The sequence below is a fragment of the Balaenoptera physalus genome (genome assembly GCF_965194825.1).
Source record: "Balaenoptera physalus genome assembly, chromosome: 13".
NCBI classification, from domain to species: Eukaryota; Metazoa; Chordata; class Mammalia; order Artiodactyla; family Balaenopteridae; genus Balaenoptera; species Balaenoptera physalus.
The window spans coordinates 92,692,866-92,712,898 of record NC_138892.1 but is presented as its reverse complement, the minus strand read 5'-3'; the positions used below and the strand labels follow the sequence as shown (position 1 = coordinate 92,712,898).

The 20,033-nt window shown below is 36.4% G+C and overlaps 2 protein-coding genes across 25 annotated transcripts in view; one reads left to right on the top strand and one right to left on the bottom strand.

Annotated features, from left to right (window-relative positions):
* Nucleotides 1-20,033, bottom strand: part of LOC309641237 (uncharacterized protein) — a 487,119-nt gene that overhangs the window by 331,596 nt on the left and 135,490 nt on the right. The gene's annotated exons all lie outside the window — the stretch shown is intronic.
* PLEKHA5 (pleckstrin homology domain containing A5) overlaps nt 1-20,033 on the top strand; it is a 236,905-nt gene that overhangs the window by 123,422 nt on the left and 93,450 nt on the right. The window contains exon 5 of one of the 24 annotated variants that reach the window (XR_014252570.1): nt 811-4,103. The exons of 22 other annotated variants lie outside the window; for them this stretch is intronic. Coding sequence is in view for 1 of the 2 variants with exons in the window: in XM_082421051.1 (XP_082277177.1) it covers nt 15,016-15,046 (31 nt within the window). In the remaining variant the exon portion in view is untranslated. Of the gene's footprint in view, nt 1-810; nt 4,104-15,015; nt 18,127-20,033 lie in introns of those variants that run through there. One more of the 24 variants, XM_082421051.1, reaches the window with a different exon arrangement.

Sequence of the window (20,033 nt, the reverse complement as noted above, 5' to 3'; positions counted from 1 at the left end):
TGGTGGGAAGGACTTCTTCATTATAATTGGTTCCTTCCTAAGCAGGTGTTTGTGGATTAATCTGACTCTTAAATCATTCAGCTCTTCCAATTACTTTTTCCAAGGGTTTGCTGTGTTATGAAATTTTAGCTCTAATAGAAAACCCAGCAGGTAGTGTGGAACAGCCCTTGAACATTTTTGTGTAGTGAACCGAGAATATCTGAACTGTTGCGTCAGTGTCAAGGGAGTGATTGCCTGCCTTAGTGGTGTTGAGTTGGTTTCTGTACTGAGCTTCAGTTGATGTAGCGGTTACCTGTCCGTGCACTAAGTTCATGGGACATTTGGATTCTATCTCAGGCTATCCTTGGGTGTGAGTGTTCGATTTCTGTGAGTTGACAGATTTACTCTTTACCTGATTGCCATCTTTTAACAGAAGATAATGAGGATGTGAGACACCCTATTTTTGAATTATAGCCAGTCCTTTGTATCCGAGGGTTCTGCATCCACTGATTCCACTAACTGTGGATCAAAAATATTGGGGGTGAAAATTCCAAAAGGTTCCAAAGAGCAAGGCTTGAATTTGCCTATTTACATACCATTTACAATGTATCAGGTATTATAAGTAATCTGGAGATGATTTAAAGTATGCTGGAGGCTGTGCGTGTAGGTTATATGCAGATACTGTGTCATTTTATATAAGGGACTTGAGCGTCCATGAATTTTGCTATCTGAGGGATGAGGGTCTTGGAACCAAAACCCCACAGATACTGAGGGACGACTGTATTTTTAACTTACTTTTGTAAATTGATGCCTTGATGTTTCTTTTTTAAGTCATGAAGATATGGTGGTTGATATGCCAAGACGAAAAAATTTGGAAGTTTGGGAGAGAGGAAAAGGAGTCTGTCCGTATTCTTACTTTATCTTTGTAAAGTATGTACCTGTGTACCTCTCCATCTGGCTATTTATCTGTATCCTTTATAATATTCTTTACAATAAACTGGTAAATGTAAGTAACTCTTTCTGTGAGTTCTGTGAGCCACTCACACTAATCAATCACGCCTGAGAAGGGGGTTGTGGGAATCTCCATTTATAGCCAGTGAGCCAAAAGCACAGATAACAAGGTGGACTTGTGATTGGTATCTAAAGTTGGGCGGGGGTGGAATGGGGCTGGGGGGACAGTCTTGTGGAACGGAGCCTGTGGGCTCTGACGCTATCTCCAGGTAGATTGTGCCAAACGTAATTGCCTGGCAGTGTTAGAAGAAACACACCTCCGAAATATGTGGTTGTGGTCTTCTCGTTGTACTAATATTTTTCTGACCTGAAAGATTTGCATTAATTAAGTGACCTAGGGGATGAAAATCAGTAATCAGGTGATGGGACATTGGAGCACTTTGTGTTATCCAGCACTATGAGACACAGTATGGAGAAGACATTGGTAGATCTGTTTCTCACCCATTAAAAGAGCTTCTGCTTTGGGTATTAGTGATGAGTAAATGGGCACCAAATTATAGAGACAGTTGGGTGCTGGATTGAGTCATTTGGATTCATGCCTGTTTTGCAAAGTGAAGGCTGGGGAACCAGGTCACATAATTCAGGGTCAATGGTGGCATTTTTAAGAACTGAGTAGTCAAGAGTTTTAAATGCCACTGAGAAGTGAAGTAACCAAGAACTGAAAAATGATAGTTATCACAACTGAATCCTCAGTCATTATCACAAACAGCCTTAAAGAATGTACTGAAGCACATTGTTTGGTGACACACATTTTGGAGGCCCTCACTGGACTTTTTTTCTGTGGCTTTTTACCAAAGCATGGTTCTTGCCCTGTAGTGTAGAGATTCGTGAAAAGAGAATCAGGATTAATTGAGATTTAGGACTCTCTACTGATTTAAAGAAGTTCATTAGCTCTGACAAAGTAATGGGGCACACATCCACGATCTACCTCAGCTTCCTTTCCTAAAAATGTTGTTTGGGCAGAATCAAAATAGGTAAACTAGCCATCCCTGACTTTGGGGAAAAGCAGGGCAGAATCTTACAAGGTGCCTGTAAGAATTGTCCTATTGGTATGCGTTTTTTTTTTTTTTTCCTTAAATGAATAGTTTCTCTGTTAATTGGGCACCTTTCGTAGGTGTAAAATTTAGATTACATCTTATATTTGTGCTTTCACAACTACTGCTACCTCTAACTGAAATCTCCTCTTGAAATAGGTCAGCCGTCATTTACTGTACTTTGTTAAGTCTCTTCCAGATTCCCCCAGGCATTTAGCCACTTCCTCTTCTGCGCTCTGCAAATCAGGTTATGTTATAATGATCTGTTTACAGCTCTCTCTTCCCTATTAAACTGTCAGTTCCAGGCTGTTCTGGCCTTGAGAGGAGGGGCCTTATCTTATTCCCTCTTTTTTTGTTCCTTGCCCAACCACACTGTTTTCCCTGTGGAAGTCCTGTAAACCGTGGGTGGTGGGTGGAAGGACCTGAGCCTCCCAGGTCCTAGAGAAATAGTGCAGGGTGCCTGTAACTTCATAAACCAAACACTGGTCGACTTGTTAGTTCTCGGTATTCCTGGTAATCTTTCAGAGTCTCTTGACAGATCTCTGCTGCTCCATTATTGTTGTTTTTCTCCTGGCAGCCATATACGGAACTACCATGCCACTGTGATTCTGCAAACATATTATGCTGCCATTTTATTACAGAAATGTTTGCCTTCAGATGGGATAATTTTATAGCATATACAACAGTGACTACATCTAAACCAGATCTGCTAGAATAACATAAAACTTCCTTCTTAGCTCATTTTAAAAGTGTTTTGTTAAAACTGTCCTGATGGTGCGAACAGTTGAAGACTTACATAACACGAGGTCACATTGGTTTGGGGTAGATATAATAGGCTTACTACATTTTAACCTTCAAATATTCTGCTTAAACATTGTTATGATTTGTGTCATTTAAAAGGGGCTGTCCTTTGCTTTTAGAACTACAGGCAAAAGTTATTTTGTTGACTTCTCTTTGACATTTTCAGGAATGGGTTTTGTTTTCCTTTTCAGTGTGAGAAGTTTAAACAGAGACTAATTGAGGCTAGCAAAACCTTCACTTCGAAAAAAAAAAAATAGGACAGATTCATGAATGACTGACTACTTTTCTAAAACATATGCAAACCCTTCTGGTTATAGCAAACTGTGTCGGCTTGCTTGTCTATATTTCAAGCTACATGATGAAACAATTTTGTTTCCTCAACTTGAAATGCTATTTTTAATTTTTGTTATAGCAGTTTCATATGAAAGGAGTGTTTCAGCTCCAGTTATGTTACATGCTAAATTTAGTTGTAAGACAACTCACTTTGATGTATCTGCACATTTTTATGTCATTAGCATTCTAACAAGATATTTCCAGTACATTTTGTAAAATGGCTTGTCTGTACTTTTGTTAAGAGTCACCATTTTGGTTGAAGGGCGTGAAATGCAGAAGAAATATAGTCGGTCATTAAATATGAGTTAACATTTAATCAAACACTTGTTATGTGGTAGGCACTTTTCCAATTGCTTACATGGTTTTTCTCATTTAATTCTCACAAAAATCCCATGAGGATTAAATTGGTTTTTTAATTTTCCGTATAAGGAAATTGAAGCATGGAGAGGCTAAGTAACTTGCCTGTGGTCAGAAAACTATTGAGAAGAAGAGCTGGGCTTGAACTTGGAGTCTTCTGACTCCAGAGCCTACGTGCTTGTGGCCATTAGCTAGACTGCCTCCTGTGTGAATAAGCATATGAAGAAAGGTTTAACCTCACTTGCAATTAAAACAGACACACAGGGCTTCCCTGGTGGCACAGTGGTTAAGAATCCGCCTGACAATGCAGGGGACATGGGCTCGAGCCCCGGTCTGGGAAGATCCCACATGCCGCGGAGCAACTAAGCCCGTGCGCCACAACTACTGAGCCTGCGCTCTAGAGCCCGTGAGCCACAACTCCTGAAGCCTGGGCGCCTAGAGCCCATGCTCTGCAACAAGAGGAGCCACTGCAATGAGAAGCCCGCACACCGCAACAAGGAGTAGCCCCCGCTCAGCGCAACTAGAGAAAGCCCACATGCAGCAACAAAGACCCAACGCAGCCAAAAATAAATAAATAAAATAAATAAAATTTTAAGATAATAATCATAAATAAATAAAACACACTCACACACAATTAGAGCCGTATTTTCTGTTAGATTTGCAGAGGAGGAAAGTAATTGTCAATACCCAGTATGTGGGAAAGGAGAAATCTAATGCACTGAGGTATAAATATAAATTGTTACCTCTTTTTGGAGGGCCAAGCATACGGATATTGAAAACATGCACATGCTTTGGCCTGTCCATCCCACTTCTAAGAATTATCCTACACAGCTAAATACAGAAAAGTACAAAGGTGTCTAGACCATGATATACATTAAGCACTATTTATAAGAAAAAATTTTAAATTAAGTGTCCAGTAGGAATCAGGTTTCGGTAATTGTGATGCGCGGCCATCAGAAAAGAAAAGTTAGGGATGTAGTTACTGACATGGAAAGCTGCCCATGGCATATTGTTGAATTTAAAAAGCGGGTTGCAAAACAACATATATAGTTTGATTTCCTTATATTGACTAAGTATGTGTTTATATACACACAAACTCTGGTCTAAAAGAATGTTCACCAAAATGTTAACAGCTGTTATCTTTGCTGCTAGATGGTGTAACTCAGTGATCCGATGTGTGGGTTCTGAGTCCTGCCCAGTCACTGACTAGCATTGTGACCAGGGGCAAGTTCCCTAACTACTCTGTGCCTCAGTCTCTTCAGGAAAAGGGAGATACTTACAGAACCTACATCTTTGGGTTCTGAGGCTCAGATGAGTTTGTAAAGTGCTTGACATAATAAGTGGTCAATTACTATCATTATTATTATCATTTTTAGGTGGTGGAACTGCAGGCAATTTTAGCTTTCTTTATACCTTTTATCGGCTGAATTTTTTCAAATAAGTATGTACCAACTTTGGAAACAACAGCAACAACAAAAAATGTTTTTAAAGGAAGCATTTAAATAGGTTTGCTCACAGTTTTAACAGAAAATATCTATGTAGAGCTAAGGTTATTTAAAATTCCTCCCTGAACATTCTTCACGAGCTGTTTGCAACCACGTACGCTGGTATTTTACCCTACGCTATGTGCCAACTTTAAGGGAATTGAAATCGTTTTTTACTCTTATGGCTGGAAGGCATGCATAATCTCAACAAACTCTTCTGGAGAAGCTGCCTCAGTTTGCAGCTGCAATGACATACTGGTGCGTGGCGTCAGTCTGGTGTCAGACTGGCAGAGTGGCAGGCTGGCCGACAGCCACAGTGCATTTCCTGAGTGCCCAGTCCCCACAGCGCTCATTTGGGAGCAGCTCAAAGACAAAGCAGTGGAGTGTGATTTTTATCCCAGTATCCACTTTTGCCTGTAGGCCAATGTCTGTTTACGAATGTGATTTTGATGGAGGCTGGTGAGTAATCCTTGTTACTTTCATGTATAATAATAAATAGCTGATGGCTAGATGAGTGGTAGTCCTTTTTTCTCAGTTAATGATCCTCTGATAAGTAATCTTTGTAGCCCTAGTGCCAGGCACAGTACCTAGTGCAAAGGATTTACATATTATAAATATTTCTGTAACTGAAGTATTGTATTCTTGTAGAAATGTAAATGCATTGTTAGGCTTTTCAAATGACTTGAGCATTTTAAGATGTAATCTTCCTTTTGGTCTCTCCTTAACTTGAAGTTGCATAAATGCACAGTAGTTGCAAATTGCTTGAAAGCCTAAAGATTTTTGTTTATTGTTTTAACTTCTTCAGAGGAGAAGCTTGGTTTTTTTTTTTTCTCCCCCTTCACGAGAGCCAAATGAATAATTCTCAGAAGTTCCTTTGGAGGAGATGCTAACAGTACTCATTATGTAATACTTTTATTAAAAAGTTTATTACTAGTCTAAATTAATTAAGTTAGCTGAAGCTGCTAGTTATTTAATTCTTTAATTATCTGGTAACGTGATTCAAAATAGGAATTCACAAAGTAGGATCCTCAAAATCGGAATCCTCATTTACCTAAAATTTAAGAGCAATATAATGGCAGGAGATTATTATAGACAATATTTTGGCATTTAAACTAATTAAATTACTACTGCCTTTGATTGTAAAGGCTGGCAACATGCCTTTAAAGATTTCTTATTAGCAATTTTAATTCATGTCTCTTTGAATTGCAGTAAATGAATTGATTTAGTTGTTTTGAAATCATTAGCTTAAGAAGTAGGCTATGTTGGGTAAGTTGTGTGTGTGTGTGCGTGGCTATTTTGCTTTTTTCCCCTTCATTTTGAGTGGATGAATGATATTATTTTAATTTTAATTTCATACTGTTTATATAGTATAAACTGAAGCCTTTAAAGCCTTACGCTTTGTCATTTCTGGCATAATTCTTTTCTTGCAGGTTCAGTAGCAGCCTTGTGATTTCAAGGTCTTTTAGAGGAATTTTCCAACAAAGTTGTCTCTTAAAGAACAGGCACTTTTTACTTGTAAGTCTAGTTTAAGAAAAGACAATACGAAAATTCTTAATAAATGTAAATATTTTCACATCAATTTTCTGAAGCAATTAAAGAATAAGACTATTTGTACATATTTTTTAAATGAATAAGATAGGTACTGAAAGGAAGTGACCTAAATCAGTTGTTTATATGCAAATGTGCAAAGATATCAATAATTGCCTTATTATGACTCCTAATACATTGTATTTCTATTATATTTAGAAGCACAGGATATAGAAGTAGGGTTTCAACTTTATTTTATTTGACTTGACAGTCTTAATTCAAGATCCACAATTTTTCCCATAAGCTGCAGAATTTTCAGCTGAAAATTCTGCCCAGAGCTAGAAAGTATATAGAGAATTCATTAATATTTTTATTCCCTTTAAAATTTATCTCAAATCTACCTAAAATATTTTAACATGGTTTTAAAATAGCCTATATTTTAAACTTAATCAGTAAGTTACTGTAGTAATGATGAATTGGAATATATTCAGTATACATTCTAAACAAAGATGTTTTTGAAGCATTATGACATCAGAGGTCATTGGCCTAAACTGCTGCTAAAGTTCAAGTGAAGACAAGCTACTTAAACTTTTTTGTATGAACAGGAAATTGAATCTGGCAAAACAAAAAAGAAGGGAGGATGAGCAGAGCTTGTTGGGAGGGAGGAGGGATAACCTGAAATTGACTTAAAAGTCTGACTCAAGTCTAAAGCACTGGGAATAAAGTGCTTGTCTGTTTTCTAGTGAATAAGGTGCGCTTTGAGGAACTCTTTCCACCAATACTGAAGCCTGATGGTAAAATATAATTGCTGTATTCTTCAAGTTTGAAATTTAGCTTAATTAGTAAACTCAGATGGAATAGTAATTCTTTAAGCCCGTTATAGTCTTGAACTATATTTTTGTTTCCTAGTAGTGGACAGTACAAAACCTTGTGCTTAATAGATGCTTAATGAATATTTGAGCATGAATAAATGAATTGATGAAGCAAGTGAAATGAGTGAGGAGAATATCTTGATCCTGTATTAGAGAGATTTCGTCTTTTCTGGGATGATGGACACCTACTAGTTATCTAACCAACTAATAGCATGCCCGTGGCCTTGCATTCTGTTAGAAGGAAGTGTCTCCAGAGTAGAATACGGCCATCACAGTGGCCTACAGTGGCCATTGGAGTTCATTGCCGGCTTTGCTCACTGTGTCTCGGTCTCTGCTGTGGGAAGTGGGCCCTGCCCTGGTATTCTGGGTCAGATTTCTGTCCAACTCCTACCTCATCTGTAAGTGAGAAATTTCTCAGTACTTGGGGATAACGAGTTGCTGACTAAACTGAGCCTTAGTTAAAGTGCTGTGTGCGTCACATAAGTGCATTATGATTTGGACCTTTTCAGAGTTAAAAAATATGTATTCCTTGGAAATTGAAGTGACAGAGAACCTAAGAATGGAGCAAATACATTGCTTCAAAACTTATGTAATAAAAATTTTATATGTAAATATATTTTCACTCAAAGCCTAGATTTTCAGCCTCATTTCTGTGCCCCCATCCCTTCAGTCTGTGCTAAACTCTGGCCACATCCGAATATTCTTGCTGATTCATGGAGGCTCAATTCAAATGGCAGACACTTCTGTGCCACCTTCCCTGCTCTTCCCCTTTCTAAGCAAGATCAGTCCCTAATCTGCCTCCCCTTTGTGTTTCGTTTTTGGTTATATTACTCCTCCTATTTGTTTATGTATAACATTGTTAAGGCTGTGTGTCATCAGTGCCTGTCTCATATTGAATGAATGAAAGTATTTAAGTTACACAAAAACATAGCCATTTTGAAAGAAAGTACTGTTTTTTAACAAAATCTTTTTGTTGCATAAAGGTATCATTTGACTTATTAGTAACTCCCTTTTTGTCCTTGAAGTGGTTGTTTAGATAAAGCTCATGCAATATTAAAATGATTAAAGACTATGCAATGAAGGATAGTAAAATTCAGTGATTACTGATTTTTTTTTTTTTCTATTTGAATTGAGCTGTTTAGTCTGTCAGCTTGATTCTGTTGGGAAGAATGTTTCATCTACAATAAAATAATTGGATCTTTTTTGCAACTGTGTGGTTATTTAGGTGTAGGTTAGAATTAGGTTAACTTTGTAAAGTAGTGTATAACCACCCGCAAAAAAGCAAAAGAGATGGTGTTTAAATTCCTCTTTTTCTAATTTGTTGTTTGCTTCCTTCCCAGTGGTATAGTAAACTTACATTTAATGCATGTTACAATAAAACATTACTAATTAGCATTCATTAGGGACTAGCAGAGTTGTCTGAATTAATGAAATTCTAGGTTATATATATTTTTAATGCCACATTATTGCTTTTAAATGCCAAGAATATTTCTGACTACTGACATGTTTCCAGGTTGGAGTTCTGCTTAGTTTTATTTTAAAACTCCATTAGATTTTTGTATTAATAGTTTTTTTTATACAAGTGACTGTAATTTTTCAAATAAGTATTCTTTGAAACCTCTAAAATATACCCTGTGATCATTTTTACTCTGTTGTGTGGTTTTACAAGGACTTTTTACATAGATCAGTCAATAGTAAGCTTTAACCTTAGATCAGTTGTACTTCACATTAAAGATAGAGCAGAGAGCCAGCAACTTTTTAAAGCAAGGGTGTGACATAATTTTACTTCTTTTCAGGAAAGCTAACTCCACCTGCACATTCAAGTTTAGCTACTGTTTAGTGAGGGCTTTATTAGGTAATGGATGGTGGTGCTACCAGGTACTTGATCCTTTACAAAGCCCCATGGAGTAAAGTTTGTTGTTGTTTTGGTTTTGGTTCCTGTTTTTCAGAAAGAAGTTGAGGCTCAGTGAGGATGGTCTAAATGGGAGATATCCTGATTAAAATGAGTTGGATTTGGATGTTAAGAGTCTTGGAGACATAAGAGCCTAGACTAAGGCAGTGATGGAGATGCTGTTAGCTGTCTACTTGCGTAGGGTAATTTCTGGGTAGCATCCAGAAATGTCACTTGTTTCTTGAGTGCTCGACAGAAAATTACTCTGGTGGATTAGCTTGTGCATTCTAAGAGCCATTTTTCTGTTTTAACCATAAAGTGTCATTTAACCTTCCCATTTAAAAGCTTCTTAAGAATCACTTAAATGGCTTCCAAGTGAGAGAATTATCTAAATTATTTTAAGCATTTTTGTGTATAATGTAATTTATTAAGTGATCTAAAATGTAGCTGTCCCATAACACTCAGGATGGATAACATTTATTAACTTGCTGGGTACATTTTGTTCATAACTAGCATGGTGTTAACTGAATTACTCTTGCACTACTTCCAAAATTATTTAAAATCTATTGTAAAATTTATTTTGTAGATTCTAAATGAGCATATTGGTTTTATTCAGGAAGGTTTTTTTCAGAAGATGATTTAGAAATTATCTGTAAATACAAAAAACTAAAACAGATGAATTTATGTGTCTCATCTTTTGAATTTTTTATTTTTTTCTTTATTTTGTTCCTAGTCTATAATAATGCTTTCAGCTTTGTACTTTTGCAGCGTTGCGTCATACTCCTATTTTCCCAGCGGGAAAAGCAAAGTTTTCTGTTCCTGTTGGGTGATTCTGTAAAACCCATTCTTTACTGTTGTTGTTATTTGTACTTAAATTCTTCGGGACCGATAATCAAATGTGAGGTTACATTTACAATTATGTTGTGATAGTGTTGTCTGAGTAGCTAAAAGTGGAAAATGATTGCAAAGGCTTAGAAAATAAGAAGATGGAAAAGAAATGCTGGGTTTAAAATTAAGTTGGAATCAGAACAGGTTTCATTACTGTGCTTCAGATAGAAATAGTCTTGGGGTGATGCTACGCAATGGGACAGAAAGGAGAAGAGGGAGGATACACGTCCATGGTCTGTGCAAGAGGGAAGGACCTCCAAGGAAAGGATTGTGTTGTGTTGTGCTGTGTTTCAGTTACATTGGGAGAAGATGTAGGGCAGAATGTAGAAGTCCCACTGGCTGAGATGAGTCAAGGAAGGGGCAGCTGTTGAAAGGGGGGGGAAGGGGGACTAAACAGGGCACAGCTGAAACCTTGGGGACCAGGTCTCCGTGTGACTTCTGACACCTTCGTAAATGCTGTGAGCCTCAGTTTATTCACACGTGAAGTGAAGATAGTAATGCAGACCTCAGGGGGTCTGTGTGAGGATAGATGGTCAAGTTTCCAGTGTAGCGTGCGACAGAAGGAGTGTGCGCGCAGCACTGAGTGTGACGTCACGTGGTGATTACTATGTAGGTGATGATTTCAATGTTTATTGTTGGGAGCGAGGATCATCGAGGCCCTCACACCTGTTCAGTCCTTCGTTTCCCCCAAGAAATCTGAGCCGATCCATTTCCTGAATGATGAGAGGAGAGAGGATAGATTATAAAGGGTTAAGACTGTAGGGAGAATTTGTAGATGTGGGTAAATGAATCACTGAGGTTTGAGCAGGATGTCTGGAAGCAGTTAGCTCTAAGTTAAAGGCAAATGGCATTTAGAACTAAATGTGGGGAAAGGAAATATATACTTTACATGTTTTGCAAAGAAAAAAAATTACAATCTTTTAGATTGCTGACTCAGTGGTTATTTCTCCACATAACTAAGGCTCAAGAATTCAGTTTCTCTCAAGAAAAGGCATGGCACTTTTAGTGTTTTCTTTTGTTCTTAAAACACTGCTTTTAATTGTAGGCATAATTTTCCATACTTCAGTTTAAAAATAAATTGCAGAGTCAGTCATTGTGGTAGTCAGATTTCAACATAACATTTTTCTCCTTTTTATTTAAAGGAAAATGAATTTAAATAGTTATCTGCATAAGACATTAATCAACTTTATGTTTAACAATATTTTAAAATTTACCCTGGACCACCATAGACCCAATTGTGGAATTCATAACTAATAAATAAAAATAATATTTAATAACTAAGTCACTGCTACAAACATGTTTTTTAAACTTAATTTGAGACTGAGTCTCAGAGGGTAACATACAGCGTTATGAGTTCTATTGATAAAAGCTGTTCAACTTTTTTCTTTTTTTTAACTGAAGTATAAGTGATTTACAGTGTTGTTAATTTCTGCTGTACAGCACAATGATTCAGTTACACATATATGTATACATTCTTCTCCATTATGGTTTATCCCAGGATATTGATTATAGTTCCCTGTGTTATACAGTATGACCTTGTTGTTTATCCATTCTATATGTAATAGTTTGCAAAGCTCTTCAATTTTAAAGTAAGCTGAAAAGTATAATTGTCTGATAGTGTAATGAAACCAAGGCCAAATTGAGAATGTACAATATTCTTTTTGGTTTGAGTGGAAGGATGTTGAAGAGTTGTCAGTGAACATCTGAGCTCTTTGCTGTCTGGTTTTCTACCTAAATTTGAGAAATACAATCGCTACCATAATCCCCACATCTCCCTGCCTTGCTTCAGTCTAACAACATCGTGGGTATGTGGCAGCTTGTATGGGTTGGGCCCTTGTAAAAGTCCAAGTCATGACACTGGTTTCTCTACCAGGGTTGCAGAAAGAATTGCCAAACCACTATGATATCCTATTTTTCTTAGACTAAATTAAATCCTTCTTTCTCTCCCATAAGGGAAATACATGATTCTGAGCAAATCAGACAAATGGGTTTGCAGCTGAATTTAATAAGAGACAACCAAAATCTCTTCTGTGGGACAGAGTTTTCTAAAATAACATATTTTGTTTGTGCATAGTGGATAAATTTTCGACCTTCTTGCCATGGATACACATATAAAACACTACCTAATAAACCTTGCTTTGTCTAATGTATTACTCAGAAGAATTATTGGCTGTTATTGACAATGTTAATAGCAATTTCAATATTTATTTCTTAAATTAAAAAACAGAATGGATTTTGTAGTAAAGCGGTCATTGGTGTTACTCGTGAAGCAAAGGTATTTTTTTTAAAAAAACACAAAAACAAGTACTCCCGGGGAGAATTGCAATACTAAGAAGTAGCCAGTACATAGTTATTAATGGCCAAAACATTAAAACAATTTTTCCTAACAGCAAATGCAAAGGCAACAAAAGCAAAAATAAACAAGTGGGACTGCATCAAACTAAAAAGCCTCTGCACAACAAAGGAAACAATCAACAAAATGAAAAGGCAACCTACCTAATAGGAGAAGATATTTGCAAATCATATATCTGATAAGGAGTAATAATCTCAAATATATAAAGAACTCATACAACTCAATAGCAAAAAAAAAAAAAAAAATCCAGTTAAAAAAAACAGGCAGAGGGTCTAAATAGACATTTTTCCAAAGAAGACATACAGATGGCCAACAGGTACATGAAAATGTGCTCAACAATACTAATCATCAGGGAAATGCAAATCAAAGCCACAGTGAGCTATGACCTCACACCTGTTACATTGGCTGTCATCAGAAGTATAAGAGATAACAAGAGTTGGTGAGGATGTGGAGAAAAGGGAACCGGGAATGTAAACTGGTGCAGCCACTGTGGAAAACAATATGGAGTGTCCTCAAAAAATTAAAAATAGAACTCCCATGTTGATCCAGCAATTCCGCTTCTGGGTATTTATCCAAAGGAAACAAAAACACTAACTCAAAAAGCTATCCGCACCGTCCCCCAACTCCCACATTCACTGCAGCATTATTTACAATAGCCAAGATATGGAAACAACCTAAGTGTCCATCAGTGGATGAATGGATAAAGAAGATGTAGTATGTATGTGTGTGTGTGTGTACATACACATACATGTACATAGGCACACGATGGAATATTATTCAGCCATTAAAAAGGAAGGCAGTCTTTCCATTTGCAACAACAAGGATGGACCTTGAGGGCATGATGCTAAGTGAAACAAGTCAGACAGAGAAAGACAAATACTATATGATCTTACTTATATGTAGAATCTTTAAAAAGGGAGAGAGCGCTTATAGATAACCGAAAACAGATGGATGGTTACCAGAGGCAGGGGAAAGGGTAGGGAGGGTGAAATGGGTGAGGGAGGTCAAAAGGTACAAACTTCCAGTGTTAAATAAGTCATGGGGGTATAATGTACAGCATAGTGACTATAGTTAATAATACTATTTTGCATATTTGAAAGTTGCTAAGATCTTAAAAGTTATTATCACAGGAAAAAAAATTTTTTGTAACTGTATGGTGACCAATGTTAACTATTAACTAGACTTACTGTGATCATTTCACAATATATTCAAATACTGACTCATTATCTTGTATATCTGAGACTAATATAATGTTATGTCAATTAATTTCCAAGTTTGAAATTAATTAATTAAAACAATGCAAAGGAAAAATATTTTTTTCTGAGGATGTAAATAAAACCTCTAGAGTTTCTAAAGTTCAGCTTAAATCACCCTCTTTACCTTCGCAAAGCTCCCCAAAAGAATAACCCGGTAAAGCATTTTCCTCTTTTATCAGGCAGAACAGGAAAATCTAGTTTTGAATATGCTAGTACCAGTATTTTCTTTGAAAACCTATGTGAGTTGCTTTCTCTAAGAAAAATGAAATGTTTCCTTAGCTAATAGCCTTTCCCTTCTCCTTCTTCCTTGCTATTATAATATAACCTCATTTTATTCACTTTCCTCCCTGTGAGCCACAGACAAAATTGTGAATCTTGAATGGTGTGAGTTCACTTACCGATGATTGAATTAGACGTAGACGCATATGTCTGGCTCATGAGAGCCTGGACAAGGATGGCCGGGGAGCTCTTGGGAAATTTCTTGAAAAGGAATATGTAAGCAGAGACTTTCCTTTCACCTCTGGACTCTATGGTCTGCATGTGATGTTTGGGACCACAGCAGCCAGTTTGGGACTATGCAGATGCCTAACTAAACAGGGCAGGCCAATCAGTGTTGCCATATTATGCAGTCATGAATAATATCTCCTTGAAATCTCAAATGTTCTTATTTTAAAATCAGGAATAGCGTCTTTCCATGCTTGGTTCAAAGAATATAACACCATGTGCTGTACTGATTCATTATATGCAACATTGCTCTAATTTTTCATTTTAATTTTTCAATCTAGTACTCTCAGTACTATATTCATTTTTGAAAAAATCAGACAAATCCTGATGTTTTAAAGAACTTCTTGTGAGGGTATTTTACCTATTTATAAATATCTGATTTAAAATTTACATTTACACTCAACAAAAGTTGCAGGGTTTTGGCCTTATTGTTGGATGACAGGAGTTTTATAACCAGATTTCATTTGTCACTTCATAGTCAGTTGTGGTAAATACTTCGTCTTTTACCTTGTGTAGTTTGAAATAACACTCCATTAAGAATGAAACAGTTCCTTCAGTGTAACTGAAGTCAGTGTTCCTGACTTTTATCATTATACTTAAAAATGTAAACACCATATTAGCAGACACCTTTTTTCCTCTCTTTCTAAACCTGTAATTTTATTGGGGTTTATATTTGAAATGTGCATTTTATGCATCTCTTTAGTGTATGGGGATTGTTTCCTTAGGGATGTCGTTGGCTGGAATCCTCCCTCGTAAGTCTCCTGCTGAGAGCAGACTAGCAATGTGGACTGAACCAAAACATGTCTTCCTTCGGCAAGCCTGGAAACGGACACCCATCTTCCCTGATCTTCAGAGCGCCGCCCCACAGTCTCAGTTACTCTTCATATAACAGAACCTGCTGCTTCGAGTTGATTCTAACCCACTAAATTTTGTTTCCATAAATAGGTTATAGGAGCCATGTAGTTTATCAGCTCATTCCCTTTTGATGTAAAGCTCATCAGAACTGCTTAAACAGCACACCCTTGCCCAGGTTTTCTGGTACAGTTACTTCCATGATGCATTGTTCACTTCACAAATAAGATCTGAAAAAGAATAAGGGGAGTAATGAATTTCTGTTCCATCTCCAGTAGATATGTCATTTTTAATTTGTTTTTTATATAACTTGGTGGAAATATACCATTTTATACACACACTGATTTATTCATCTTAAGATCTTTTAAAACCAAATTATTATTGAATGGAATAGTTCCATAAAGGCTGGAATTAAGCAGGTCTTTCATTTGATTTTCTAGTTTTAGTAAATGATTAAATGTCTAGTAATAAATAGTGAAGAGAGCATAGTGCCAAAGAACAAGCAATTTGTGTTGCAACTTGTCAATTTCTTGATAACCTTTTCTAAAAATGGCATTGATTCAGTCCTTTATCTGGGCCTTTGATAGAGCATTAGCCTCAGATTGAGCTATTGAATATGCGCAATTTCCTTCAGTCCTGAACTCTCTGGAATGGCAGAAGCCTTTTTTTTTTTTTTAAGTGTTGTCTGTCACTATTTAAAAACCTTCTCGAATACTGCCTTAAAAACATAGCTACTCTTGCTCTGGAGCTTTTATATTAGAATTACTTTTCTCTTCTATTTTTTGTTTTTTGGACATATTAAGGGTATCTTGACCAGAAGCATGAAAGCCAAGAGAGATCACAACTTTTTTCTTTTACAGTAAATACTGAGTAGTGGGATAACATGAGTTTTTAAACAGTTTTGGGGGTACGTGTTAATATGAACTGTTACAGTTTAAACAGGTGACTGAACAGTAGTCTGATGACAACAACATATGCTCAAAGTCCTGTAGTTCATAACAAAAATAAATAACAGTTATCGAGGGCTTGTCTTTTCCAGGCCATATTTATACTCTTTACTCTTAACATCCCCACTAGAAAGTAAGTTCCATGAGGGCAGTGATTTTTACGTTTTATTCACTGCCATCCCCAGGTGCCCAGAACAGCTCTGAACAAATGAAGTAACAACCTGTGACATGGCTACTGTTACCTAATTGAGGCAGTTGAGGCGTGGACAGGTACAGTAACCTGCCTGAGGTCACCTAGCTAGTGAGAGGAAGATGCTGGGATTCACACCTAAGTAGTCTGATTCATGGACCAGTGGTCTCAATGGCTGCTTCTGTCGTCTCTAGAGAAGAACAGCAACACAACGAAATAATAAATGTGGCTTATTTGGTAGAGTTCGTTGTTAGAGGGCTATGATGGTCTGATGCAGGGTTTATCGACCTCAGCACTGTTGATATTTGGGGCTGGATGCTTCTTTCACGTGGAGAACTTTCCTGCACATTTTAAGATGTTGAGCAGCATCCTGGCCTCTACCCACTACATACCAGCCCCAGTTGTAACATTCAAAAATACTACCAGACAATGGATGGACAACAAGGTCCTACTGTATAGCACAGGGAACTATATTCAATGTCCTGGGATAAACCATAATGGAAAAGAATATAAAAAAGAATGTGTATCTATGCATAACTAAGTCAATTTGCTGTATAGCAGAAATTAACACAATGTTGTAAATCGACTGTACTTCAATAATGTATATATTACCAGACATTTCCAAATGTCCCCTGGGAGATAAAAATCATTCCCAGTTGAAAACCACTGGTCTAAACCTACACATTAAACCATCACAGACAGAAGTCTGGAAGTAAGAGTTAGGTGGAGGCGAATACTTGATCTCATATTTAGAAAAGTTTGGACCTCTTCCTATGCCACAATGAGTCAGAAAGAAGGGAATTAGTTTGTTCTGTGACCATAAGGGTATTTTATATCAAGACCTGAATTTTATCCCTTCTTTGTAAGGATTCCTCTAGAGACACAAATTTTATATAAAACCATATCTTTTCAGTTTTTCCCTTTCGGTCATGAAGAGCATAAAATCTCTGGCAAAGATTTTTAAAATAACACCTTGTCTAGTAAAGCTTCAAATGCATTTTTAGTAGCACAGAGGTATGTTAGTTCATAATTTAGTAGTACAGTCACTTTTGCTGTAACACGGCACGTGTCTTCCTATAAATCACCTCTCTGTGCAAAATTGGACAATGAAAGCATGGAGCTTTTGTGGAAAATGGGTTTAGGGGCACAGCACTAAAAAACCTCATTAGTAACACATAAAAGTAAAGATAGGAACCTAATGAAAGTGGTAGCACAGTTTCACACATATTAAATGCTTAGAAAATACAAAAGTACTACATATACCCTCTGCATTGAGAAAGCTCTGCAGTTTACTTGTGGAAATGGAATTGGAAGGGTTTCAGCTTCTGAATTATTGGGAACTGTTGGAAGTAGGGAGTTGTGAAATTAGACAAAGTTGTGTCACTGCATGTGGATGGGTGTGTTTCATAAAACAGGCAATGAACTGAAGTAGCTGGTGGATGTTTGAGGGTGTGCAGGTGTGTGATTTGTGTGCTCCTAGGGGCTGCATCAGCAAGGTGCAGTTTCTGCACTCACCTAGACTTCCTCATGGACGGGATCATGCATAAACAAATGCAGGATTTATGTGACGCTCAAATTGTTCCTTAATATATGAATTGAATTGGAACACACTTCTACATGAATGTTATAGGAAAACTTATGGTACTCTTGATCTGAATTTTGAGGCCCTTCAAAGGAGGAGGAAAAAAAAAAAAACCTTTGGACTACAAAAAGGATGGCGAGTGTAGGATGAAAAGATACACTTTGTAAATAATGCTGGGGACAAACTGGTAGAATTGAAGGCTGGAATCTTGTCTTCCCTGCCCCCTCGTGGCCCTAAGCAGTCACTCCTCTTTTGCACTCCTCTTTTGCACCAAGCAGTCACTCCTCTTTTGCACTTAAGGAAGGTGGTCATGACATGATACCTCGGCCAGCCACCTCCCACAGTGCCCAGTTGCTGTGTGTATTAAAGAACTCATGTATTATGCACTAAAAGAATTCTGTGCATTAACAGAGATAGCTTTTTCCTTATGTTTTCAAAGGTTCATTTGGATTTCATTTACATTGCTGTCATTTATTGGCACTCAGTATGCTTTTAACTCATATTTTTAGTTTCTGTGAGTAATTTAGAAATTATGTTTATCCTTTACCATTACAGTACTTTAAAATGCAACATTAGTATAAAAATGAAGTGTAAATGCCAACATACTAAGAAGGAATGGTTTTGAAATTTAAAAATGTGTATAAAAATAGATTTGCACAAGAGCAGTGAGAATTGACAATCCTATCAGGTAGTGGAAAATTATGACGTTTAAACAGTTAAGACTGGAATTTGGTTTGGCTGATATTTTGGTTTGTCATACTCTTAATTTATTTTAATCCATTTTTAACAAAATGATTAGAAAACATTACTCTGATTTTTTATTTGCTAAGTATGTTGTTTTATGGGAGATGACAATTTTGTAACTAAACTAATTGCCTATAAAATCTCAATCTTCTGAATTTGGATTTTATAGAAACCTAGTAATCTTGAATGACTATAATTTAAAATATAAGTCAGAACAAATGAATAAACATTTCAGAGGACTTCTGTGTTTACTTTATGTTACAATTAGGTGTATGTAGTAGGAAAGATTATTTCTTTCGTTAAAGAACAGCAAAAGACTTTCATGTTAGAGTATCCTTCTAAATAAATGAATTTTTATGTCAATTTAATATCATAACATTAAAAGAAAACACATTGGGTACTTTGGAAAAGTAAAAGAACATAAATGTATTCATTTTTCATATTGGTTTTAGTCACTGAACTTTTAACTAATTGGAATGCTAAGATTTTTATTTAGTTAGTTTTACTTTGAGACATTGTGATCTTAAAAGTACTTGGACAATAAAAATGTCAATTTCATTGAAATAGCATCCACCTTCCCGGAAAAGAATGTTTGTGCTCCTTTTTGACTGTTCTTTATTTTAATGTCTCCATTGCCCTGTTTCCTTGTCTAATGGGTACTCAAGTCTACTGTTCCAGAGGTCAGAGGAATCTCTTAAACCCAGTCACCATTGCAGTGCCGTGTTGTTATAATTTACAGCTTCTAGAATATTAGGATTAGAGTCTGCTATATTCATTCCTTCTAGACAAGATGACATATCATAGGAAAATAATACAATAGGGGGTTATTTGTTTTATTTTTGCAATATTGGTTTTTATAAAAAGAATTTGTATATTTCTGTTCTATCTTCCACTCAACCAACTCCAGCTTTTTAATGCTCCTCCCCAGGAGACACTTTAAAGAAAAAAGATGCTATCCTCCAGTTTTTATTATTAAGGTGTCTAATCTCTATCGCAAATTTACTCCCCTTCTCCCCCACAGTGTTTTATTCTGTTAAAACATGAGAATTTACATACCTTGACACATTCGTGGTATTCATCACATTTGGGTATTTCATCTTTTTCCACTTATCTCCAGAGGCTATACTTTCTTAGTTATTCTGTTATCAATTGATTGCTTATTACATAAACTGATATCCCATTATGAGACTTTAGGTTTCCACTATTGTACTTTTTTTTAATTTGAATTTTATTTTATTTATTACTGTTGTACTTTTTAAAATCAACAGTTAAGATAAAGTCACTTGCATACTTTTTATGTAGTGAAAATATCACCACAAATAAATATCTAAATCCACCACCTCTTAACACCTATTGAATGTGTTTTGTAAAAAGAAAAAACCACCGCAAAAGGCTGATAATTTAGTAGTCTTGTAAACACCAGTTGGT